Here is a 27158-nt window from a genome sequence, read left to right as displayed (position 1 = left end):
ACTCCTGATTGGCTGGTGGGTGTGGCTTGTGGGTGTAGCAGAGTGGTTAATTTGCATATTACTCTTTTATTAGATAGGATATTTTCTGGATCATATCTATTACATTCTACTGTATCGCTATGATACTATGTATGCTATGTGCACTAATTATATTTGTATGTATTTAAGATATACAACTTGATATTTTAAAATACATATACATTGTGAAATAATCACCCCAATCAAGCTAACTAACATATACGTCACTTTATATAGCTACCACTGTTCTTCCCATATATGTTATTTGACTAATCAGAACCCTTTCCTGATTTACAAGATTTGTTTTTCACATCTTAAACTCTGAAACAAAGAATTTAATTCAAATAAAGTAATTTTGTATCAGACATAAATCCTGCATCCCTATAAATTCAACAGTTAGTCCTAAAGGTGGTCAGGGAAGATGTCATTCAACCCCTGACACCTTCTCCATGCTGAGCAATGAGGTTGCAAATATCAGAGAGCTGACTCCATGCAGTAAATCATCATTCATCAGAAAGGAATATTCAATTAATTTTTACCATACTTCATATATATCTATGAAAGGGGATGGATGCTGAGTACACATATGCACAGAGTATTAGAAAGAGTTAAAGAAAAACTTGTTAAGTATAACCAGATCTGAAGTTTCTAGATGTTTGTAGACTATGAATATTTTAATATGAAAAAAATATAATCTGTCTATGTTGTAAATATTCTTCTTGGTTTAAGAAAAACACCACTAGTGTAAAGAAAACCTTAATATTTCCACATTAAAAAAGGCAACTCTGTGATTATGGATAATTGCATTACAGATAGCAAAATAATCTTGAAGTCTTATATCTGTTTTATGTTAAGGAACATCATGGTGTTTTGTAAAATGAAAATCAAAATTTGCTGATATTTTATTCCCTTTTCCATTTTCCAGGAATGTTTCATGTATTCATTTGTCTAAAATTTTTCCAATATATAATTAACACAGTAATTTTAAAAAATCTATCAACCCGTACATTTAGAATTATGGTTTTTCTAACATGTTTTGATATAACCATATTAATTAATATAAATAATGTTTAAAAGGGCACACACTCAAATATGTAACAGAGAGAATCTACACAAACCAAATATTTTATAAAATTCATTAAAACCAGAAATTGTTACCTTTCCTGAAAGTCATAAATTAAAGTCATCATTGTTTTAATAAGATTTCACTTATTTAAAGAGGATTCTTCATACATGTATAAATATTTTGTGATAATGATTAAATGTGAAAAGTTCTACAGGGCCTACCTCAGCATCCTTTCTGTCCCTAAAGGTGTTTGGTATGCTAAATTTTAAATGATTTTTGCTAAAGGGAACTTGGCACCTTGATATGCTAATTATCTCTGAACAATGTTTTATTAACCCCTTTGTTACTTAGGAGTACAGCTGTGAAATATTAGCAAACTAATCCCAGGCACAAAGTCCCATCTGGCCAGTACTCACCTTGGGAAACCCACCTTCTTACAGTCTAAGATGCTCCCCGCCACCACATTTAAACCCTTCCAGCACTCACTCTGTTTATTAACATATTAATTATTAAATTGTTATTAAAATATGTGAGTTATAGTAATCCTTTGTGTTTAAATAATTTTTTTTCTCTCAAAGACAGGAAATATTTTTTGAAAGTGTCATAACTACTCTATGAAAAGATTATTATCCCTTTAGTCAACTTTAAGACCATCCTATATGTAAATCTCAGGTTTAGAGGCTTGGAAAGATTCAAAGGTATAACAAGTGCAATCAGGAAACATTACAGAAACTTTTATTATGAGAAATTTTAAAAATTCAAACATATTTATATGATTCTGACATTCATAACAATCAGAGCAGAAACATAAATTGTGTGGTTGGCATCCTATAATGAACAAATGAGACAAGTAGCATTGTTTTGTAAACTGCTCTTTAAGTATTTTGGCTTATCACTCACTGGCATTTTAATAGCCAGGTCATTATTTCAATAGATAATAAAATGATCTTTACAGTTTTACAAATTGAATATACTTCTTACTTTAAAGATAAAGATTTTTTAGAGGTTTCATTTATAGAGAAAAATCTTTTCCTGATGCTATCACATTGAGAAAAGCTGCTCAGTTGATACAGCAATCCATCAAGGTGTCGTTATAATTAATAGTACCTTCAGAACCAAAGCTTTTAGTTTGTTCACATATGAATGGAACAGTAATAGACTTTGCACTAAGCATTTTAAACAGATAAAATTCTTGTCAGCCACAAGTCTATAGTTCATGTGTCATAATCAAATGGCCTGGTGAGTCCAGTAATAATGTTTCTTTCCCATTCTCTTTATCAAATGCTCCAATACATTCTGTGCATTTTACAGAATTTTTAAAAACATTAATCTTTGCAAGTTTAATGCTACCTTTGATTCCTCACACAAAAATATTTGTGGAGTTTAACTTTTTTTTTAGGTATAGGCTAACAAAAACATAAAAAGTGATTGAAAATTGGTGAGCTACATGAATTAAAATGTTGTCTGGAAAGAGTTTAAAAGTATTAATCAAAGCATGTCCATGTCCCCATCCCCCCCCACCACCCCCATCCCCTGGGTCATTTAAAATATAAAACCCTAAATAATACACATTAGTTCAGGATTTCATGCTCTATTAGTAAAGTTAACAAAATGTTTAATACTTCAAATAGGATATTCATTATATGTGGTCTACATTTAGTTAGAATTTGTTTTTTTAAACAATAAAATATCGAACAAGAAAAGAATATTTCATTTGCTACTGTTACCCTCAGAGCTGCTTTTCAAAACCAGACGTGTTTATGCAATGCTATATAGTAACATGCCTAGTCTGGTTTATTTCACATTCAGAGATTTTTATTTTAAGTGATATTTAGAGAAACGAAAGGATATATTTTGATTAATTTGACAAACTTATTAACCTTTCTATGTTCAAAGCACTATCCTAGATACACAAAATGTAATTATTTCATCATTTATTCAGCTCCTATAAAGTGTGGAATAAAAAGATAAATAGTACATACATAATTAAATGAATTAACTTCAAGTAAATTGGGCACACACACATTAAATAAAACTATAAATTAAATAATATGGTAATTGTAAGCTTAGTATCAAATGCATATGTAGTTGAAAATGAATTAAATTTCCAGTAATAAGAGCCTGGTGTGTGTTTAAGAGTTTGTTACTTATGTTACTTAATTCTTTTTCTATAGCAACATTACCTCTAAAAGGTAAAATATGTTTTGCCCAATAACATCTTCTATTTCAAAATATTATAAAATGCTAGACATTTCATACATCAGAAATAAATTTAATTTCAGAGCACTAATACTTGGTATGCTCTGTCTCAACTTCTGCTTACTGGTTGGGTGAAAAAATTCACTCTTACACAGATTAGAGGAGTCTATGAAGTAAATCCATGCTACTTCTAATATGTAAAGTTACTAAATGAACTTCTGAGTCTGCCTATCCTCCATTTAGGCTCTGATTGCACTTTCTGTGTGGAAGGTGGGACCAAGAGTGTTTATGTTAATAAATGAGGAATAAATAACATCGAGTCAAAATGCTAGATTTTCTACTATACAGATACAATTTAAAAATCAAAATATTAAAACATTTTAAAGATATTAAGTGTAGAAGTAATTTTTAAAGGTAATTTTTTTTATTTCAGAGAGCATTTTATTATGAGCATTTTATTAATATTTTTAAATAACTTAGGAAAGACATTCATTTAAACTCAGCTTTGTTTTCTCACCCGCTCCACTAAAATGACTACAAAATAATTAATGTTTTTAAAAATAGGCAAGAATAAACAACACAAGAATGGATGTTTTAGAGATAATAGGTAGAGAATATGCAAGTACCAACTTGCTTAAAACAGCAGAATATACAGGAAGGAACTTGAGAGAAGCAAGGTGATTTGCATGACAGAACTCTCAAAAGGCCTTGAATTGGAGGCACCAGGTATTTTAGACAGTGGCTAAAAACAAGAGTACTGGTTGAAAATCTTTATAGGAATCAGTTAGAGACAGCCCTCCTCATCCCAATCTCCCTCCCAGATCCCTTACCCTACTCACACCAGGAGAGGACACAGCTTTATTGCCTAGAGATCACGAATAACCAAGCTTTCAGACTTAAGGATGGCAGGCACAATTAAGGTCAACTACAAGGCATGGTCTGAAAATGAAACTCCACGACCTAAACAATTTGAGGGAGAACAACAATCAAGTCTGGGCACAGAATAAAATTTCTTACGGCCTAATTTTTTTTTTTTTCTTTTTACTTCCCACTGAGCATTTCACAGGCAAGTATTGCAAAATACAGAGCCACCAAAAAAAAAAAAAAAAAAAAAAAAAAATGCCCAGAAAGCATCAAGACCAGAGGGAGCGGGATAACAGAGGCTCCAGGAGGAAGGTCTGTGAGAAAGGCTAGGGGTGGGAAGCAGGACTGAAGCATAGTAACCTCCATCTTGTATAAAACTGCTGTTTGAATTCTCTGCTACTGTTAGAGAGTCCCTAGTCCTGTAAACTCTGTCACTTTAAGACAGTCTCTTATTCTATAAAATGACTTTGTTTTCAGTTCAAATAACAGAAAAAGATAAACTTAACTGTCTGACCTTGCAAGCTGGCCATCCAATGTGATAGACTAATACAGACTAATACTCATAATAATTCCCGTATTCTTACGCCAAGTACTAACTCATTATGTATTCAAGGTTACAACTGTCTGTAACAATAACTCACACAGAGCCCTTTGTAATATCTGCAAACAAAGAGGCTCGAAAAGTATAAATATGGGAGACTTCCTGTATGTGGTGCTCAGAGATTTGGAAGAGACACACACCTCTCTCTGGGCCACACGCTGTAAACTACTCCTAATTAATTGGGTCATTCAGTTCCATTGGAGAGTGGATGGGGAAATGTTAGTGCGGGGTACACTGAGCACTGAGCAGATTAAAGGAGGAGGCCATGGTTAACTATAGGGGAGAAAGAAAGGATGGTACATATGTATCAGGTCCGGCTCCGGGAAGGGAATAGGTGAAGGCTGGGGAGCATCGCTGGAGTAGCAAACAGAAGATACACAGTACAACAGCGAAGTACAGGTAAGCACAGCACACTCAGGTGCTCAGGTAAAAACAACACTTCTGTAGTCCTGACGATGCAAACAGCGAATATTAATTAGTTAATCCAAAAAATTGAGCTATAACTATGGGTGGGGATATGCGTGACTGTGAATGGCAGGGGCATCAGTTGGAGGTATTTCCTCTTCCATTGTGGGAAGTCAATACAGAATTTCAAAAACCGAAATTCATGAAAATTAGGTAAATATCACTCATTCAAGAATACAGATGTTAATATGGAAAGAAATATCTAGAAGTGACAGCAATCACCTCTGTAGAGCAGAACTTGAGGCAGAGAGAGGGGGGAATTGGGACAATAGCTTTTCATGACAAACTTTATAGAACCTCGGCTCTTGTATGTGTAATACTGGGGTAAAAATTAAACTCAAAATAAAAAACATGAATCACCTTAGACCCATGGTTGGCAAACTGCGGCTTACGAGCCACATGCGGCTCTTTGGCCTGTTGAGTGTGGCTCTTCAACAAAATATCACAGCCTGGGCGAGTCTATTTTGAAGAAGTGGTGTTAGAAGAAGTTTAAGTTTAAAAAATTTGGCTCTCAAAAGAAATTTCAATCATTGTACTGTTGATATTTGGCTCTGTTGACTAATGAGTTTGCCGACCACTGCCTTAGACCAAGTCTGTGACTTTTTTTAACCTGTAGCATACATAACTCCACTTCAAATATATAGTCTATTGTTTATTGAAAAAATAGTTAAAAATCAGTAAAACAAAAAAACTTGTTTTACTGTTCTTTAATAGATCATTCTTCAAATCAAACCAGTCAAGCCACTTGATTCATATTCTACCACCAAAATAACCAGCTAACCAACATTTTCCATCTGGTTGTTGAAACTTGATATGCATGCAACCTAAATTAGCAATGATTTGAATAACCATATTAATTCACAAATTGTCTTTCTAAAAAACTCATGGAGAGAAATACTGTATTATTATACGGTTACTAGAGGCCCGGTGCACAAAATTCATGCACAGGTGTGGGGGTGTCCCTCAGCCCAGCCTGCACCCTCTCCAATCTGGGACCTCTTGAGGGATGTCTGGGACCCCACTGGAATCGGGCCTAAACAGGCAGTTGGACATCCCTCTCATAGTCCAGGACTGCTGGCTCCCAACTGCTCGCCTGCCTCTGCCTGATTGCCCCTAACCACTCTCCTGCCAGCCTGATCACCCCCTAACCACTCCCCTGCCAGCCTGATCGATGCCTAACTGCTTCTCAGCCGGCCTGATTGCCCCCCACAACTGCCCTCTGCTGCTGGCCCGGTCACCCCTAACTGCCCTCCTTGCTGGCCTGATCGCCCACAACTGCCCTCCCCTGCAGGCCTGGGTCCCCCCCAACGGTCCTACCCTGCAGGCCTGGTCCCCCCCAACTGCCCTCCCCTGCAGGTCTGATCCCCCCAATTGCCTTCCCCTGCAGGCCTGGTCCCCCCAACTGCCTTCCCCTGCAGGCCTGGTCCCCCAACTGCTCTCCTCTGCAGGCCTGCCCCCCAACTGCCCTCCCCTGCAGTCCTGGTCACCCCCAACTTCCCTCCTCTGCCTACCTGGTCCCCCCCAACTATCCTCCCCTGCAGGCCTGGGTCCCCCCCAACTGCCCTCCCTTGCTGGCCTGGTGTCCCCCAACTTCCCTCCTCTGCCAGCCTGGTCACCCCTAACTGCCCACAACTGCCCTCCCCTGCTGGCCATCTTGTGGTGGCCATCTTGTGTCCACCTGGGGGCAGCCATCTTGTGTCATGGAGTGACGGTCAATTTGAATATTACTCTTTTATTAGATTATTAGATTAGATAGGATGCTGAAAACTCCTAGTCATTTCAATTTTTCTCAGTTTCTAAACCACTTAAATCATAAACTAATATATCTATATCATTTATGTACAAACAAGCAATTTACTAAGAATTGATACACAGGAGCGATCTTGAGTGCCCTTCATCTCTAACCGTTGCTATCAGAATCACTATAAGCATCATCTACTTCCTCTCTCCCCTACCGTACACAAAATGAACACCCTGCTATGACCAAAGTAGAGTTCTCATTCTCAGTAGTACAACTCCCTGCCCTTGCTGACACCTTTGCTGTTTCTACCCCCTCTTTTGTACGCCTTTTCACCTGCCATCAGGATCTGGCACCTACCTGTAACCCTACCTGATCTGAGCCTTGAGAACCTGGGCCTTCTGAGCATCTAAAGCCAGTGCTATGGGAATGCTAGGGCTGAGGAAAATATACTTAGAATCTTGATTTGTAACTTGGGAGTTTTCCTATGACAGCAATAATATGATTGTTTCAATATTGCAGATATGGTAAGGCAGGAGGGATTTTGTGTACCAGCTTAACATAGCCAAAGAGTTTCTATTGGGAAATCATTCTTCTGTACTTGCAATTAAATTTTAAGTCCTTAGAAAATAGACCATTAGCAATTTGGAAGTGGACTCTGTAAAGATAAATGAGAGAGAAAAATACTGTCCCACAAAACAAATAGTCAGAATACCAACACCTAAAAGAATAAACACTCAAATGTACTTGTTTGCATTTTGTCCTAATTACCAAAATATTATTATAGTTTTAATTTACTGTATGTAACATTAAATTATTACAAAATCATAGTTTTATTGAGGGTAATTCATGGAGTCTTCATTTTATTACTTATGTAGTTAAATTTTCCTTTCCTTAGCTGATTTGATGTTTCCTCTTATTAAGCTGCCAACAGACCCTGCACAATCTAGTACATTGCCTTCCTAGGAAAGGGAAAAGAATAACTCAGAAGTTGTATCAACACCTTTCTCCCACACTGGCTTCAGTCCTGTGTTTTAATGGAATGAGTGGTGTGCAAGGGTGATTTCGATTTTACCGTATGTTACTCCAGTACTTCTCCCACTGTGAGGCTTGTCAACCAAGAGAGATTCAGGTAAAGAGAGAAATAGAAAAAAGATGTTTTTCTCAGTTCTTTAATCAATTTACTCAGGATTTGGAAAAGTCCCCACTTCAAATAAAGGCAGAGTACAATATGACTACATTTCTTTTCTTGACTTCTGAAGCACGATGAGTAAGTAATCCAATGTTTCAAATGACCTCCAGAATACTTAGCTTCCCATCTCTCAAAACTTCAGCAAGTGTTTATGATAGAAAAAGCAGCAATGGGTGTATGATCATCAGTGGCACTGTCTGCCAAAGGGAAATACAACCATGTAATTGTCTGCATTTCCAATGCAACCAATATTTCCTGAGGGTCTACTGTGTGCTGGGCACTGTTTAAAGGTGAACAAGACAAATGAGGTCTCTACTATCATGAGCTTAATAATAATGAACTGATGTGATATTGATGGGAGAAGGTGGTTATTTCAAATCGGGTCAAGGACTATCTGAGGTGGTGACATTTATATTTAGAGACAAGCAGAAGGAAAAGCAACTGCGAAGTCTCTAAGGTGGGAACAAACTTAGAGAGTTTGGGAAAAAACAATGTGGCTGAGACCTAGTGAATGATGGGGTGAGGGAAGGAGATGAGAAGGGTGGACCACATGGGGACCAGATGGGGACAGTCTGTGGATCATGGTGAAGAGCTAGGTTGACTTTAAATGAGAAGGAAAGCTACAAGAAGTCTTGAGTAATAAAGAGTTAAGATCTTATTTCTATTTTTCAAAGGCCAATCGGTTGCTCTGTAGAAAATGGAGGGTAAACATGGAAATAAGACCAGTTAGGGGACTGGCTATTGCAATAAACCAGCAAAAGGCAATGATGGCTGATGGTCATGAAGATGAAGGCAGAGGAAGGATATGTGCTCTATGATACAGCTGAGCCTCACAAACTTTCTTGCTTCATGGGATTTTATTGCCTCGGTAATTTTTTCATGGCACCCCTAAGCCAAACGAAATACCTAACAGTTCTGTGTTTAAGGTGCAAACTACTTAAGAGAAGGAGTCTGAGCATGTCAATGTTTCCCTCACAAACTTAAAGTATCCCATGGCTCCCTGTAAGGAGTGTCTCGTGCCTCTGCACAGTTGGGAATTAGGGTTTTGGAGTAAAGAAATACTGAAGAAGTGGATGTGGGAAATAAGAAGAAAAGCAAAACCAAGGTGATTCCTGGGTTTTAGGCCTGAGCAAGTAGATAGGTGGTTTGCAACTCTCTGAGATAAGTAAAATGAAGGAAAACACAACCACCAAGGTAACACAACTGGTCAGAAACATGGTAAAATTTGACTACAGGTCTGATACCAAATAAAATAATAACATGATTCTATCTAATAAAAGAGTAATATGCAAATTGACCATACCTCCACTACACCTACAAGCCACGGCCATCAGCCAATCGGGAGTGAGTATGCAAATTAACCCAACCAAGATGGTTGCGGCCACAGAGAGAGCAGGAGGCTTGGGTTCCCCTGGCAATGGAGAAAGCCAAGCTTCCTGCACACCCTGGCCGGCCCAGGCCTCCACTCAAGGCTACAAAGTTTCAATTACAGAAGATAAATAAATCCCAACAAAAATGGCTGCGGCCACAGAGCGAGCAGGAGGCTTGGCTCTGCTCAAGGCTATAAAGTTTCAATTATAGAAGATAAGTAAATCCCAGATACCAGGGCCTCCGCTTGGGTCACTGGGGGGCATGGCCGGCCTGCAAACCACCACAGGCCCCTTGCCCAGGCCGCCCCATGCCCCAAGGGAACCCCCACCCTGATCTGGGACACCCTTCAGGGCAAACCAGCTGGCCCCCACCTGTGCACCAGGCCTCTATCCTATCTAATCTTCCTATCTAATAAAAGAATAATATGCAAATTGACCGTCACTCCAACACACAAGATGGCTGCCCTCATGTGGTCAAAGATGACTGACCCCATGTGGACACAAGATGGCTGCCACAAGATGGCCAGCAGGGGAGGGCAGTTGGGAGGGACCAGACCTGCAAGGGAGGGCAGTTGTGGGCAATCAGGCCAGCAGGAGAGGGCAGTTGGGAGGGACCAGGCCTGCAAGGGAGGGCAGTTGGGGGCGATCAAGCCTGCAGGGGAGGGCAGTTAGGGGTGACCAGGCCGGCAGAGGAGGGAAGTTGGGGGCGACTGGGCCTGCAGGGAAGGGTAGTTGGGGAGGACCCAGGTCTTCAGGGGAGAGCAGTTGGGGGGGCCCAGGCCTGCAGGGGAGGGCAGTTAGGGGGGACCAGGCCTGCAGGGTAGGGCAGTTAGGGGCAAACAGGCTGGCAGGGGAGCAGTTAGGCATCAGTCAGGCTGGCAGTGGAGTGGTCAGGGGGTGATCAGGCTGGCAGGCAGAAGCAGTTAGGGGCAATCAGGAAGGCAGGCAGGCAAGCAGTTGGGAGCCAGCAGTCCTGGATTGTGAGAGGGATGTCCGACTGCCTGTTTAGGCCCGATCCTAAACGGGCAGTCGGATATCCCTTGAAGGGTCCCAGATTGGAGAGGGTGCAGGCTGGGCTGAGGGACACACACCCCTCCCCCCCCCCCCGCATGCACGAATTTTGTGCACCAGGCCTCTAGTAAATAATAAGCTGCTACGAGTTAGCTACATCGGAGTACATTAAATACAATATATCATTTAATTCTAACAACATTATTAGTACATCTATTTCCAAAGACACCTACAACATATTCCTCTTAGCTGATATAAGTGAGAGTAAGGTGTTGGCAAATGACAGTCTCATTCACTTAGCTGCAGGTTATTTTTTAAAAATGAAATGAAGATCTTAGGGGTGAAAAATAAAACTGAACATTTTGCAAATGTACGCAGCAGTTGTTGTAATGACTACACTATATTTCTATTCCTAAAATCGGAGCAATCTAATTGCCTGCCCTCACCTTGATCCAGATCAAAACAGGACGTATACAGGGAAAAGTTCTAAGTGGAAGAGTAATTGAATGTCAACTCCTTAGGGCAGGTGGCATAACATCAATGACCTTGATGGGCCCTGGCCATGGAGAGTAGCAGGGAATGTGGGGAAAGGGAGAGAAGAAGACACAGTACAAGAGGCAAAACGGTCCCTTGAAATCTAGACTTCATTGTGAAATTTAACAAGTGCAAAAATCCTGCACTTTATAAAGAAAACATGCCTATGGAATAAATTTAGTCTTGCAAACAATCTTAGATGCATGATTAAATTTTTCAAATATACGTATGATAAGAGGCTGAGGGGAAGAGCACTAAGGAAACTGAAGAGGATCATTATAAAAGTGGTCTTCTATGCAGGAAACCAAAGTTAAAACTGCATAGCTAAATCTACTCTATACATTTTCTAGTACTGTGTGTTTTCTCAGAAATGGAAATAGATCACCTTATATTTAGTTCTGCATATTTTAATCGGCCCAGTAAAAAATAATCTTATCAAAATAAATGAAGATGTTCCAGCAAGAGACACTGTTCATTTTTCTCCCTGCCATGAATGACTGTCATCAGACTACTTGTCTCTGCATCAAGCAGCTTAATAGCATTTGAAATCCTGCAATTCAACAGCCACAGGAAGCATAATCACAGACTTGAAGTCACTAACTTTAGCTCTTCAGTTGCCCTGACAAAGAAGGAACCAAGAGATGTGACTTGCAGAATTTTTGTCATGGAATCTTCAGCGTATCTATCCAACACTGTAAATCATTTAGAAATGTCATTGTAGCTTGTCACTAATTCTAAAGATCGGGACTCTTTGGGCAGTGGTTTTGAAATATTCTATTCTCAAATCTTGAATGCTGTGGCTTTTGTTTTCCTAAGTCATACCTGCAAATCAGTTAAGGAACAAACTCATACAGTCAGACTGAGACAGATCTAATAACACCATGCTACGGTCCCAGCTATGCACAGAACAAAACCAAAACTAAATAGTCAGAAGGAGCTAAAATCTAGCTGGCTCTCCTGGGAGAGGACTTTAAAGAGGGCACTGTTATTGTCTGTGTGGTCTTTGGGGGAAAATAGATACATAAATCTGCAGTTATAATAAAGTATAATAACTGTTATGACAGATACCTACCAGAGTGCTATAAGAGGCCAAAGGAGGGTCACCAAATTAGCCCCTGGGTGTAGGGAGATGACATGTGACCTGAGTTTGGAGGTCTCTTAGGGAAAGCTGGATATTTCCGCCTGGGACAATGGTACATATGAAGGCACTGAAGCCTGGATTAGTTTTCATCATCGCCAGAGGATAGGACATTTTGTATAGCAGCAGGCAGCACATGTGGGGAGTGGTTGAACACTAGGTAGGGCAGAGATGAACAAAAGTCAGGCCATGAAGGGCTCTAGACTTTGAGCTCTGCTAAAGCTGTGGGGATCATTAAATGATTTTAAATAAAGATGGAATATGATTTGATTTTGTTTCAAACAAGTTCACTGGGAGAGATAAGAAGGATAAACGAAGGGAGGTATGATTTAAGGCAGAAAAGTCCCCTACAGTGTTACCCTACCTCCAGGCTTCACCTGTGTGGGCTAAGGTAATTCTACTTTGATTTTTTGGGAAAATTCCATAACCTATTGTGGTTATAGTGCCAGGACAACCACATATGAGCAAGACCAGAGGGAGATCTCAAAGGAGAGAGAAGGAAAGAGGATGCATACAGCCACAGAGAAGCACGGACAAAATACCATGTGGACACAGAGGCTGAACAATGTCTCCGATTTCTGTCTCCAGCCCCTTGCCAGGTCCAGTGGTATTTCCTGCCTTCGGTCCCTATGTAAATATCCGTATTTTTCTTAAGCTTGATTTGAGTAGGATGCCTTTACTTGCAAATACAATGAGCCCTGACTTTTTAAGCAGGGCCTAAGCTTGAACAGATAATGAAAATAAAGAGCATAGCAAAGATATGTGACCTTATGAATAACAAATTGAAGGAAATTGCAGCTGTTTGAATTTAGATGGGCTGGCTCCCCAGCCACAGTCTTAGGCACCACTGGTCACCCCCGACACTGACCTGGGGATGAGAGGAAGAGGGGCATAGTTGGTGGGAGTGACAGGGATTCAGTCTTATGCATGTAGGGACTTGTGAGAATATCCAAGTATAAAAGTGTCCAGCAGGTGGATATGGTTGTGCATCACAGATGAGTTCTGACCTGGAAATGCAGACTAATCATCTCTACCATGTGGATGGTCATCAGAACCATGGGAGTGGACAAAATCTCTCAGTAGAGCTGTGAGCCAAAGCCTGGGGTGCAAATTGAGTAGGAAAAGCCATGAAGGAGACAGCATGAAATGCTGTGATGTGCCAGTAAGACAAACATTTTTTAAAAGAACCACAGCCACGTGAGGAGAGCTCAGCTAGTGGACGTATTGAGAGGACAACAGATGTGAATGTGGAAAAGGAAGACCGAACTCCCCAAACTCCTCTAAGTACCTCCTGTCTGGCAAGCATTTTGTTGTCTCATTTCATCTTCAAAACAAACTTTCAAGGTAGGTGACAGCGTATCCTTTTAAAGGTAAGGGAAAAAACAAAAGATCTCTGGGGATGGGCCACATCCTGTGTATTTATAGTCTTTGTAGAGCAACTGCCACCTGTTTGTTTAAAAATGATTTAAAATTTGTTTTAAAATGAACTTAAAAAGTAAACATTTCTATACTTTTGCAATAGTCTACACCTGGAATTAACCGGACTGGTTACCCTCAACCTCACATATGATTTGGGGGGCAGGGTTCTGCTCTACTGGTACAACTAGCCTATTTCCTGGGGCACATCCGTGGACTTCCTTTTGCTAGTTCAACTCATTAACAACGTGTCCATTTCTTTTACTTATAATTCAGAAAGGCATATGAGTCAGAGGAGGGCAGGCAAGGAAATAATCTTTTCAAATTACCAAAGATATTCTGGGGAACCCAAAATCATTGTTGCTGTCACTGTACAAACCATGGAGCTAAGTCTCCAAAAAATTACCACAGAACCTGAAATTCACATCTCACTCAGAAAGTATGCCAAAAGGATTTGACAACCTTTTGATATAAAACACCAGTCATGCCACATGGGGTATACTTAACCAGTTTCCTCCCCTCCTAAGAAGGCATCATTAGCTTTTATTATTCAAAGTCATGGAGGTCTTTTCTCCCCAACTTAAACTTTACGTAAAAAGAACACATCTAGCCCAGCCAGCATGGCTCAGTGGTTGAGCGTTGACCTATGAACCAGGAGATCATGGTTCAATTCCCAGTCAGAGCACATGCCCGGGTTGCAGGCTTGATCCCCAATGTGGGGTGTGCAGGAGGCAGCTGATCAATGATTCTCTCTCATCATTGATGTTTCTATCTCTCTCTCCCTCTCCATTCCTCTCTGAAATCAATAAAAACATATTTTTAAAAAAAGAACATGTCTAATACTGAAGTAGACAATACTCCTTCCACATCAATAAGTTAGAAGAAAACCACTCTTATAATTCCTTTCTATAGCTTGAAAATAGAGACATGCATGAAAGAGGTATAATAATTTTGTGTCTACAGAGGATGCCACAAATCCTGGATTGAAGGGTGTGAGACAAAGAGGATGGGTTAACTGTAGAATGTCCTTGTGTTCCACAAATGCCCTGGAATTTCTAAACTGCAAGAGTCAGCAAAAGGGAAATAAAAATGTGGTCTTAGTATATAAAAAATTAACATCCAGGACAATCATAAGAATGTGCTAAGCATTTAATAAATCTTCCAAAAATTATATGAACAAAATACATTTTTCTCTCTTAGAACTAAAATTGATCTCCTACAGTCTAACTTTTCATCCAAGAAAGATTTAAAATATTTCAAATGTTTTAACTTCCACTTCTACTTGAAAACTCCATTTTCTCTCATTCAAATGTACATTAAAGTCCATCTACTCCACTTTAGAGATAATTAGAATGAAGGCAATTAACTGACATGCCTAAAATCCCACAGTGGAGACAGACCTTGGAACTAATTCTCTTGATTCCTGGGTCAATATTCTTCCCAGTACATTAAACTCATCTTTCAAAAGAGTGAACCATGAACCTTACCATTTTCTCCTCTATTCAGTGATGTTCATGCAATGCATACAAATGACTACAAATATACTCATCTTGAAACATTCCAATGAGATAAGCATATTATCTCTCAATAGCTTTTTGGATTATGTTCAGAGTCATATTGAGGAGGCAGAGAGGGAAAAGGCTCACATTAGTGAGCTGGTGCTTTGGCCCACTTATCCCGCCTGCCGTGGATCTCTGACAGAGGAAAACCTCACCTCTGGCTCAGATTTACAACATGAGAGTGCATAAAACCCTATTCTTTTCTTCTTATTTCCTGTCACCTTTATTTTCCTCTACATTTACCACCACTGTGCATGCCCGCTTGTTGTGCCATGTTTCCTAATTGCATGGTAATTTCTTATACGAGGAGAACTTGTTGGAAGAGCTCTCCACAAAAATGGAACAGATTAAAAAATACTGCACTTATGAAATTAAGTTAATTAAATATGATTAACAAACATAAATGACTCATCCAACCAGCAGGCTGGCTTGCCTAGGAACTCTAGGTCAGGGTATAAGGCACAAGCCTTCCCTGGTGCCAGCAGATGAAAGAATTTGATTCCTGAGATGGATGCAATTTTATTAGCACACAGTCATTTTAGATGTTTATCCTTGGATAGTACTGAATCCCACTAACCGATTTCTTACATCACCCCCAAACAAGCTTTAAACAGTCAGCTCTAAGCATTTCAGGGGTTCGACAACTAAAGGGCAGCCCATGTGATCTGGAGTCAGAAAACCAGAGCTCCACCCTCAGCTCTGACACTCAACTGTGTGACAGTGAACAAGTCACCTCACTCTTTACGTCTCAGCTCCCTTACCTAGAGAGTAAGGAGAAGAACTGCTCTGCCTACCTGATAAGGTATTTATGAAGATCAAGAGAGATCATGTCTATCAAATTATTTTATGGTCTTATATATGTAAAGGAGTAAAAATGTTTAGCATGACAATAATTAATAATTAGAGGGGCTAACATTTTTTATCCTGTTTTTCCCTTTTCTGTTAATATTTGTTGAGTTAATACATGCTACTGCAGTACCTGGTATTAAAGGATCAATAAATTATAGCTATTAACATTATTATTATTACAAGGGCATGTTTTTCAAAGGTCTTTATTTATCTCTTGTAAATACAATAGAAGAAGTGATCTGAGGATTAAGGTAAAGCAGTTATGGAAGTAAGAATGATCTACCCAATCGATACAATTGCTCATTTCTCACCCCTACCTTAAGTAAGTGGGACAGGGAAGAGTAAGCAGAGATGAACCTGAACACATTAATCAAAGAAGAATAGATTAAAAGTAGAGGACAGGTATAGAGTATCCAAAAGCGTCTTTTCCCCCACAATCCTTTTTACTCCTCCTGTTTACTGCTGATTTTCTGTGTAACCTTAAAATGAGTCATTTAACCACTTGGTCTTTCTCAGGATACCTTCCACCTGTCCAAGATGCATTGATTATATGTTTATCAGAATATATAAAAATATAGATTATAAGTTTCCTCAAAAGAAGAAAAATGCTAACAAACCCAGACAGAACTAGATTTTTTCTTTCTCTCTCTACCTTCCTACGTAATCTCTCTCACACACATTTTTGTTAAGGTAATATTGTGGGAAGACTCCATTTATTAGTAGTCATCAGATAAAAATTTTTAGACTTGCCCTGGCTGGTTTGGTTCAGTGGATAGAGCGTCAACGAAGGGTCCTGGGTTTGATTCCCGTCAAGGGTACATGCCTGGGTTGCGGGCTCAATCCCCAGTAGGGGGCGTGCAAGAGGCAGCCAATCAACGATTCTCTCTCATCATTGATGTTTCTCTCTCTCTCTCTGCCTCTAGGAAATCAATAAAAATATATTTATATAAAAAATGTGTAGACATAAAATAGAAAATAATTAACATTGTAATAGGTCACAAGAAAATAATTTCTTAAGAAAGTTTTCTTCATATTAATGATCATCACTTTCATCTATCACTCCTTTCTCCTTTTATGTGAAAATATTTTATTGGTCTGTGAGATACAGTAGAATAATATTGACACTTTTATATCAGGGAATTTAGTACTCCATTTGCTTTATTCTATATCTCCTATGAATAGAGAATGGCCTATTCACTGCATGTTTGAAATTAGTGATTAAAATCATATTGGGAAATTGCCTCTTCTAAAAAGTTAAATGTAGTTGTCTGTAGTATGTGATGATTTTAAAAAAGTAAAAGTTCTCTGTTAATGGGATAAAGGATGATAAGTTATAGGTTAGGATATTAACATGAATTATAAATAAAACACATAGACATATACATAAACACAATATATATTTACATATATATTTTCATGGTACAAGGTGAAAAAATTAAATATTTCAAGAAGAAAATCTATTTATTTGACTGAGATAGGTCAAGGAGAGAGAAAAAATGATCCTATGAGAGAAAAGAGAGAAAATTAAACATAATAAGATTATATAAGGCAATTTTAAGGATGGCTTACCTTTCAATATTTTTCTATATTATCTTTCTATGAACTTTTCTTGGTGACAAATAGTATTCAAAATTTCTCATGTTTCGGGTTCACACAAATTGGGGGAGAAATATGGATTTTATAAAAACATTTCAATTTCTACATATTATTAGATTTGGGCTGTGAATATAGAAGAGCACTACCTACTTTACTTCCCACTTAAAATTTAAGGAAGAAGCTGGAAAGAGTAAAAGTAGTAAAATATATATAATGAAATATCAATAAAAACAAAACTCTGAATTAACAAAATAACATTTTAAAAATAAAAAATGATATAGTTAATATTTTCTACTAAAAACAATAAAAAGTAAGCTTTTAGGTTCCAATTAAAAGATTAGTTTAAATTAGAAGAAACAAAATTTATGATAATAGTTATTGACTCTTAAGAATAATGGGAAAGGATACATACATATACACAAGCATACACAGGTATATAGACTAGAGAGAACAGAAGAAAGCACATTACGTGAGAGTCCCAGATTAGTTATTTTTCAACCAGATAATGACAGTAGCAGAGACTGTTACAATGAAATTAATTTATACTAAGTTTTATGGGTTTAAGATATAAATTCTGAAATTGAGTACTCTTAATAACCACAGTTATTTATCACTGGTATCATATCATTTAAGTGAGTAGCATATTTGCATCATGTTGACACAATCTAAGTTTAACCATCATTTATCTTCTTTTATTCTTCCTACTTTCTGGTATAAATACTCAACTGAAGCCAAAGCTGTATGACAACATTACTTGCATCACGTACCATTTGTGCTAAGCAAAGAACATTAATGACTATCACAAATCTTAAGGAGTATCAGGATCCTTATACTCACATCACTTGATCTCACTGTGAAAAGATCAAGGGTTTGGAGAAATGAATGCTTTATTAACATTTGAAAACCTTAATCAACACATTTTATACTAAATACTAAAAGTGAACTAGGACAGTCATCTCACTGGCCTCAGCCGCCACCCATCAATGAGAGTTGGCTGATGTGATCTCTGTTTTCCAGGAACACAAAAAAGTGTAACAAAAATTCATTTTCTATGCTTTTAAAGTTGGCAAGTTTAAATGCCTAGAAAAGGGCAGACCAAATGAAAAAGATTTTCAGAAAAAAAGGCATTTTAAATTAGGTTGATAACCTAGATATTCACATAGTTATTACTGCAATGCATTATTGGAAAATGTGATGTTACAATTCTGAACCATCACACACTGAGGACTGTGGACATATCTCAGAACAGTCATGGTGGGTCACATCCAGAAAACAAACGAACATGCTGGACACTATCCCAACAGACGGGCTAATAAAAGTGAGGAAAAATGAAATGTCAGAGAAAAGAAGAGGATCAAATATTAAAAATGTAGTCTAACAAGGTTCATGACTAAAGTCATATTCAACAAGGATGTGGATGTATTTTAAAATGCAGTTTCTTAACAAATCCTGATTTAATCTAATGAATCATTGGCCCTAATCATTATTTTTAATAATCATTTAAAAGAAACTCACTCTTCTCAAAATATTAAAAAATAATATCAAGAGTCCCAAATACATTTAAATGGTTTACCAGGCAAATTTTAATTTTATAAAACTTGTATATAATTTTAAACAACAGGTAGGAGCAAAAAAGCTTCTAAGACTCAGCACTTTTTCATCCTATGACAAGTTTCTCAGCAAAAACCATGACTTTTCTCTAACCCAGGATCTCAGACATCTAATCTAGGATCTCAAACATCTGCTCCATGGAGAACTAGAATAGTCCCAGACTTCCCTGATCACAATTTGAGAGTATATATTAAAATGTGAGTTTATAAATGAGCGTTCCTTTACCAGCCTATATACTCTGTGAGGCCAAGGCCATATCTACTTTTTTCCCTGCTATGTACCTAGTACAAAATAGGCCATCAAAAACAGGTTTAAAATTGAGTAACTGAAACACAGTAGAACCCCCATACTATTCACCCCACTTCACCCCCAACACACATATAAGTTTGGGGATGACTCTGAAAACTAGAATACAGGGAATTCCTGCACCTGCTCCACTTCTCTGTTCCCTCTCCATCCCCAGTCCACTGTACACTGGTTGTAATAAACATCATTTCTATTGGTGCTCTTATCCCATTGCATTGTAAATGCCCCCAAAAGACATGAATTCGTGATCTGACAGGGCTAGCATCAAGAGATGGATTATTAAAATAACATATTCATTACTTCAGAATGTAAGGAAGAACTGGATGGCATAAAAGAAAAATTGTATGAAATCAAATAAAGCCAATAATCACAACAAACAAAATAAATCACCTCCTTCTAGTTACAAATGAATAGGATTAAAAAAGTATAAAGTTAAGTATCTTCCAAAGGAAAACCCTATACATTTAATAACAACAAATCACCAAGAGTCCTATTCTTTTTTTCCATATAAAATAATACCTTCATAGTATTTGCAGTGAAAATCCAGAAAGAAATACATACATGACGGTGTTAATGCCTGAGAGCTGTTGGAACATCTGTAGGCCACAACCCACAATCAAAGCACGGCGAGTGGGGGGGTAACTCAGCATTCTGCAGATCACGGGTCCAGCTTTTTAAAAAAGAAAGAAAAAGAAAGACAAATCTATTATTTTAAGCTCCCACAGTAATTTACCCATTAGGATACATTTCCCCAAATTTCTGTGAAATCAACATGTCTTGGAATTTCAAAATAGAACATATAGACCTTTGCAGAAATCTGGGCACAATGTACTTTTCAAACAGACATATATCTATGTGAATACAAGGAAGACCGACATAACTCTAAGTGTCAGAAATTAGTCTTCCTTAAATCTCTACAAGCTGTATTAACTATTCATTGTCCTTCCACTTCCTTGGCAATTAATTCTTACTTAAAATCCACTAAATGATGAACTACTTACAAAGTCATTGACAAATTGCTTTAATCACACAAAAAAGGCATCATTAAAAACAATTAAACAAAGAACAGAATTCATTTGACTAAAGTAACAAAATTCTTTCTAATTTACTCAACTAAAGTCAATAAATTTTGGCATGATATCAGACTTTGTTATGGCTACAATGGATATTATTAATAAAAGTTACCAAAAATAATAAAAGAAAGAAAATTAATGTCTATTTTATATAGGTGTGTGTGTGTTTATATATACACACACATACACACATACACACAGGTTTTCAATATGGTGCAGATGACTTGGCCTCTCTATCGGAACTCTGGATCAATTCTGGAAAGCTGTAGATATGAACCACTGAGGCCTTAATAAGGTGACTAACCTAATTGATGTACACCATTTGGGCATAATTACTAAAAGTGCCCCTTCTATTCTCGTAAGTGCTTCAATTACACCTTCAAGAGGTATTCTATATACTGTCCTCATGAGGCCAGCATGGAATCTAAGGATCTACGGTATTCCTGCTGTTAGAAGACATGGCCTGAAATCATTGGGATGTTAATTGCTTAATTAGAGGCTTTTTTCCCCCTGGAGGCCAAGTTTCATTAATGAACTCTAAATCAAGACAATTAAATTAAAATCCAAGGAAGTCTTACCATTTCAGGATTCTTTTGGAAATCTAATATTCCAATTCATAGAAATGGAACAGAACGTGCTGATGTCTTAGCAATAACAGTTATTGTGGGATGTCAAGCCCGGGTATTAATTAGAACTGAGTATTATAGGCGCGAGAATATTCATCTCTATATAAGTGTGTTGCTAATCACATGAAAACCTCATTTCCTGCAAATGATTGTGTGTCTAAGTGGTAAGACAGGACGCTGATAGAGAAGCACTGATAGTCACTCAAAGCTCACTGTGGTGACAACCCATTTAGAAAGCAGGCTGAGAGAATTCTAAATGTCAAACTGCTTTAGAGTCAAGTGAGGCAGGGTTAAAACCTAGAAATGTTGTGTGAAATAGGTAGATTTAGGGAGCTTTACTGTAACAGTATTAAGCTATTATCTGGATCAGTTGATGAGCGGGCCTGTCTGCAAATTTAGATACCTGTAAAGGAGCCACAGAATAAAAAAAAACCATACATGGTATCATAAATATCTACCAATATCCATAAACAAAAAACTCCAAATAAAAAAGATTACCATTCACTTGTACCATGGAAAACTTATAAAACAGCAGCAATCGACAACAGAACAAAAGCAAGCAAAACCCCTTTCAGGTTTTAGAGGATTCCACATATGAGAAACTGGCTTTCTTCAATAAAATATAATCTTTGGATAGCTGCACCTACTTTTACTATTAAACTGTTCCATGATTTGATGGACAGACTTGGTAATACTGATTTTGGAGGGCAAAATATTATGATAAAATTATGGCAAATTAGGCTTAAAATCTGATTTGCCAAAATATCAAGAGATAAACTATTGCATAAACGTCACATTTATTTTCTAGTTTTTTTGTAATCTGGCTTTGAACTTTATCTTGCTTTGGATTTCTTGTTAAAATGAACAATGGTAGTTCTTTATTAAATTTTTTTTAATGGATGAATTTAAAAAAAATTCATAGCAGCCGAAACCGGTTTGGCTCAGTGGATAGAGCGTCGGCCTGCGGACTCAAGGGTCCCAGGTTCGATTCCGGTCAAGGGCATGTACTGTGGTTGTGGGCACATCCCCAGTGGGGGGTGTGCAGGAGGCAGCTGATCGATGTTTCTCTCTCATCGATGTTTCTAGCTCTCTATCCCTCTCCCTTCCTCTCTGTAAAATATCAATAAAATATATTTAAAAAAAAAAATTCATAGCAGCTCCACATCTGATTATACATAAAATTTAAAAATTTCCTTTCAGTAATATCATAAACCTAGCTTTATTAGGCAATAAAACTTAACAAATGCAAACTATTATTAACCTTTATATCACAGAAGCTATGAGGCAGAAAAAAAAATCAAATGTATTAATTGGTCCAATGTTCATAAGTGAAAATTTAAAATGTCACACTCTACTTACTACCTTTTTTTAAATTTTTTAATTAAAAACACTTTGTGTACACAAATACTTCATACTTCATTTTTAAAAATTTGTGTCTCTGAAACACAGGAATTCCCACACAATAAAAACTAAAACCTCTAAATAACCAAAGTAGATTGGAAATGCAAGACTCAGAATATCCTATATAATAAAAGGCTGATATGCAAATAGACCGAACGGTGGAACAACCCAACCAGTTGCTATGACGTGCGCTGACCACCAGGGTGCGCATGCGGGCGTTGGCAGCAGGTGGCAGAGCATGGAACATGGCAGGCGCTGGCTGCGGCAGGATGGTAGAGCAGGTGAGCGGGGGTGCCAGACCAAGGTGGGGTGCCAATTGCTGTCATCGGGGTGAGCCTTTGGTGGTTACTGAAAATTCTTTGCTCCCACGCACCACGTTCTTGGAGCCATCAGAGGGTGCAAGCAGCGGCTGCCGGCCTTGATCGCCCCTCAGGAGCAGGGGAAGCCACCACCCCCTGCTCCTGAGGGGCGATCAAGGCCTGCAGCCACCGCTTGCACCTGCTGACGGCGCTGGACCTGCTTGCACCCGCTGCTGGTGCTGGCCCAAATCGCTCCGTGCCGTCAGCAGGTGTGGGGCCGGTGTCATTAGCAGTGGGAGCAGTGGCAGCAGGAGCAGGGCTGCTGGCAGACAGGGGACCGGGGGCTGCCGTGGGAGGGGCCGGGCAAGGGCACGGAGGGTGGGCCAAGACCCACCCTGTGCCCACCGCAGCCTCGAGGCCCACAGTTACTTTCAAGGGGCACAAATTCATGCACTGGGCCCCTAGTAACATAATAAAACAATAGATGTGAGAACCCAAAATGGGTCTGTCTGTTTCTTCATTCTGAACACCTCTCCCTAAGTAACTTTCACAATGGTTGTCCAGCTGTGGCAGGGGCTCTGGTGGCATAGATGACAAGGACAGTCCCACAAGTGCAGCTGTTCCTGGGGACAGGTGTCTCCGAAGGACTGAGCCTACAGAAGCCTCTCCAGGTATGATTAAAATGCACCAGGACATATTTTGTATATGATCCTAGCTTTTGATTTCCACTTCCAGTCAAAATGGAATAATAGTCACCAGTTACCTCCAGCATGAAACAACTGAAACACCATGCAAGAAATGAATGAAACTATATTTCTCATGATAAAGGAACAAAGGATAGTGATTCCTAAGATTCAGGAAACAAATGAGATGAAACCTACAACCATCCCAGCTTAATGCCTTGAAAAAATGTCCAGGCTGCAACAGAGGGAGGGAATCAGGCAGATCTTGGTTGTTTCCATGAGCTGAAAAGATGCAGCTCAGAATCCAGGAATGCCAGTGGCTCCAGTTCACAGGGCAGAGTGCCAAAGAGAAAGATTCATAGGAGAGGACCACGGCGATCTACAGCCCCCCAAGTACTCAGCTGAGTACTGAGGAGTGGATACATGTGAGGAAACTACCAAGGCAGGGGAAGAGCCAAAGAAAAGGATTAAAGAAATCAGTCTCAGGAATTCTCACAGGTCTGGGAATAAGACCTGTTCCTTCCAACCTAGACTGTAAGAAAGAGTATTCACGAGGGTTTTACCTCAATAATACTATAAATTTAGTCTTAAACACTGTGTGGATACCATCTAAAACAGCTTAAAAGCAAGACCCAAATGCTTTCAAGTAACATAGAATAGTGTCTCAGAACAAAGTTCAGCGGTAAGATAAAAATTTACAGTATCTGGAATATAATAAAAAATCACCAGGCATCCCAAAAGACAGAGAAGTACAATCTGTAACAATAAAGGGATTAATTCATCAAGAGGACATAACAACCCTAAGTGTCTACGCACCTAATCAGAGCTTCAAAATGTATGGAACAAAATGTATGACAAAACTGCAAGGGAAATATAAAAACCCACAATTATACTCAGATATTCATTCCATCATCCCTTTCTCAATAACTGATGGAAAAAGTAAGCTGAAAATTAGCAAAGATACAGAAGACCTCAACAACACTCTCAACAAACTTAACCTAACTGGTATTTAAATAACATTCTACTGACGAAGAACAGAATACACATTCTTTCCAAGAGTAAATGCATGGTAAATCTCTTGAAACATTTACCAAGACACATTATATTTTGAGGTCTAAAACCAGTCTCAATTAATTTAAAAGGATTCAAGTCACCCTAACCGGTTTGGCTCAGTGGATAAAGCATCAGCCTGCAGACTGAAGGGTCCCAGGTTCGATTCAGGTCCGGGGCACATGCCTGGCTTGTGGGCTCAATCCCAAGTAGGGGGCGTGCAAGGGGCAACCGATCCATGATTCTCTCTCATCATTAATGTTTCTACCTCTCTCTCCCTCTTCCTTCCTCTCTGAAATCAATAAAAATATATTTTAAAAAAAGGATTCAAGTCATACAAAGGAATGTTCTCTGACCATACTAAAATTAATATAGAAATCAATAACTGAAAGACAACTGAAATATTCTCCCCAAATTTGAAAATAAATAATACATTTCCATGGATCAATAAAATAATGGAAAATCAGAAAGTATTCTGAACTGAAAGAATATGAAAATGATGCATATGAAAATTTTCAAAATGAAGTTAAAGTAGAACAGAGGAATTTTAATAGCAATGTCTTTGGTTCCCACCTTACAAAACCAGAAAAAGGGGGACAGATGAAACAAAAAATAAGGATCAGATAAAAAGAATAATAAAGATCAGAGTGGAAATCATTGAAACAGGTAATAAGACAATTGAGAAAACAGCAATGACACCAAAATTTGGTTGACAACATCGATAAAATGGGTAAACTTTGAGCCAGACTGTGGAAGGTTGAATACCTGCACATCTTAATCCCTGGAACTTGTCAATGTTACCTTAGATGGCAAAAAGAACTTTGCAGATGTGATTAAGTTAAGGATTTTGCTTACCCTGGGTTATTCTAATTGGCTCTAAACAGGATAGCATGTATAAAAGGGTACCTACAGGAGGGAACCAAAGGGAGACTCAGGATAGAATAGAAGAAATCAGTGTGACCATGAATGCAGAGACTGGACTGATGCAGCAATAAGCCGAAGAATGCTGGCTACCACCAGAAGCTGGAGAAAGCAAGGAACAGGTTGTCCCTAGAGCCACTGGAGGGAGCACAGCCTTTCGGGCATCTTGATTTCAACCCAGTGAACTAATTCTGAACTTGTGGCCACCAGACTGTGAGGATAAATTTCTCTTGTGTTAAGCTACCAAGTTTGTGATTATTGGTTATAGCATCCATAGGAAACTAATACCCAGATTGACCAAGAAAAAAGAGAGAGAGAGAGAGGAGACACAAATTACCAATATCATGAATAAGGGAAGTAAGATCATCACAGATTGTTCTACAGATACTTAAAAAATAACTTTTAAAAAAGTGTATTAACAACTCTGTCATTAAATTCAACATCTTAGAGGTAATAGGCAAATTCCCTAAAAAACAGGATCTTCCAAAGCTAACTCAAGCAATAGACTAATAACACAGCCCTATAAGCTATTACAAATATTGAATTTGTCGGTAAAACTCTCTCCCAAGTTGAAATGGTTGGACAGAAAGCAGATCAGTGGTTGCCTGTGGAAGAAGGGGTACAAACGAAAGTTTTTGAGGAGCATGGAAAGGCTCACTATCTTGGTTGTGGTAGCGGTTTCATAGTATACTAGTGGCCTGATGCACTAATGAAGATTCGTGCAAGAATGGGCCTTCCTTCCCCTGGCTGCCGGCACCGCCTTCGCTCTGGCCAGAGCAGCCTTTCCGCTCCGGCCTAGAGCCACCTTTCTGCCTTCCCACACCTGAAGGAGCGGCTGGGGTGGTGCAGAACGCCTACATCGTCTATGCAAGTGTCCCGCCCCGTCCCCAGCCTCTCGGTGCCTGCGTATGCAAATTAACCTGCTATCTTTGTTGGGTTAATTTGCATACTCACTCATGATTGGCTGGTGGGTGTCTCGAAGGTACAGTCAATTAGCATGTTACTCTTTTATTAGGTAGATACTGAAAAAACTTACCAAAAGCAGGTTTACAGTTCCTTGTATGGAAAATAATACAAGAATTAATAAATAATAATACAAGAATAAACTCAAAATGGTAAACCTACTTTTGCTCCATCCTGTATGTGCCTTTTATTGTGTATAAATTATACCTCATAGAGGTGCTTTAAAAAAAAACTTCACAAGAAACTAGATGTCAAGAGAGCTGAAATGGTGAAATGGATGATAAGAAAATTTGAATATTTGAAGACCATGACCTTCACTTAAGTAAGGACACAAAGGGGTTACTCATTTGAAGCAACAGTATTTGATTAAACTGAACCAATGGGGTAGGCTGCCAGTTTACTAACAGGGAACTGCCGGGATGTAGGACCCTTAGAATTCAAGGTTTTCACTGCTCCTATTTTTCTCTTTCTTTTCATTTTATTTACTTATATGCTTTACCATCTACTAAAGAAAACTTAAGGAAGAAAAAGGAGAACACATTATGACTAATGAAATAAATTCAAACTCTAGGCGGCTTCCCCAGTGCTGACAGTGCCCCACTGACAGTC

General features: G+C 38.6%; 1 protein-coding gene across 1 annotated transcript in view; it reads right to left on the bottom strand.

The window, feature by feature from the left end:
• The window catches only part of SLC2A13 (solute carrier family 2 member 13), a 303078-nt gene that overhangs the window by 124530 nt on the left and 151390 nt on the right, over positions 1-27158 (bottom strand). Inside the window, exon 4 of the mRNA XM_080659231.1 lies at positions 20095-20203. Coding sequence (XP_080515357.1) covers positions 20095-20203 — 109 coding nt within the window. The remainder of the gene's footprint in view (positions 1-20094; positions 20204-27158) is intronic.

This window comes from Plecotus auritus (genome assembly GCF_963455305.1).
Source record: "Plecotus auritus genome assembly, chromosome: 3".
NCBI classification, from domain to species: domain Eukaryota; kingdom Metazoa; phylum Chordata; class Mammalia; order Chiroptera; family Vespertilionidae; genus Plecotus; species Plecotus auritus.
Note: the sequence above shows the minus strand (reverse complement) of the source record. Positions and strands in the feature narration are given on the sequence as shown.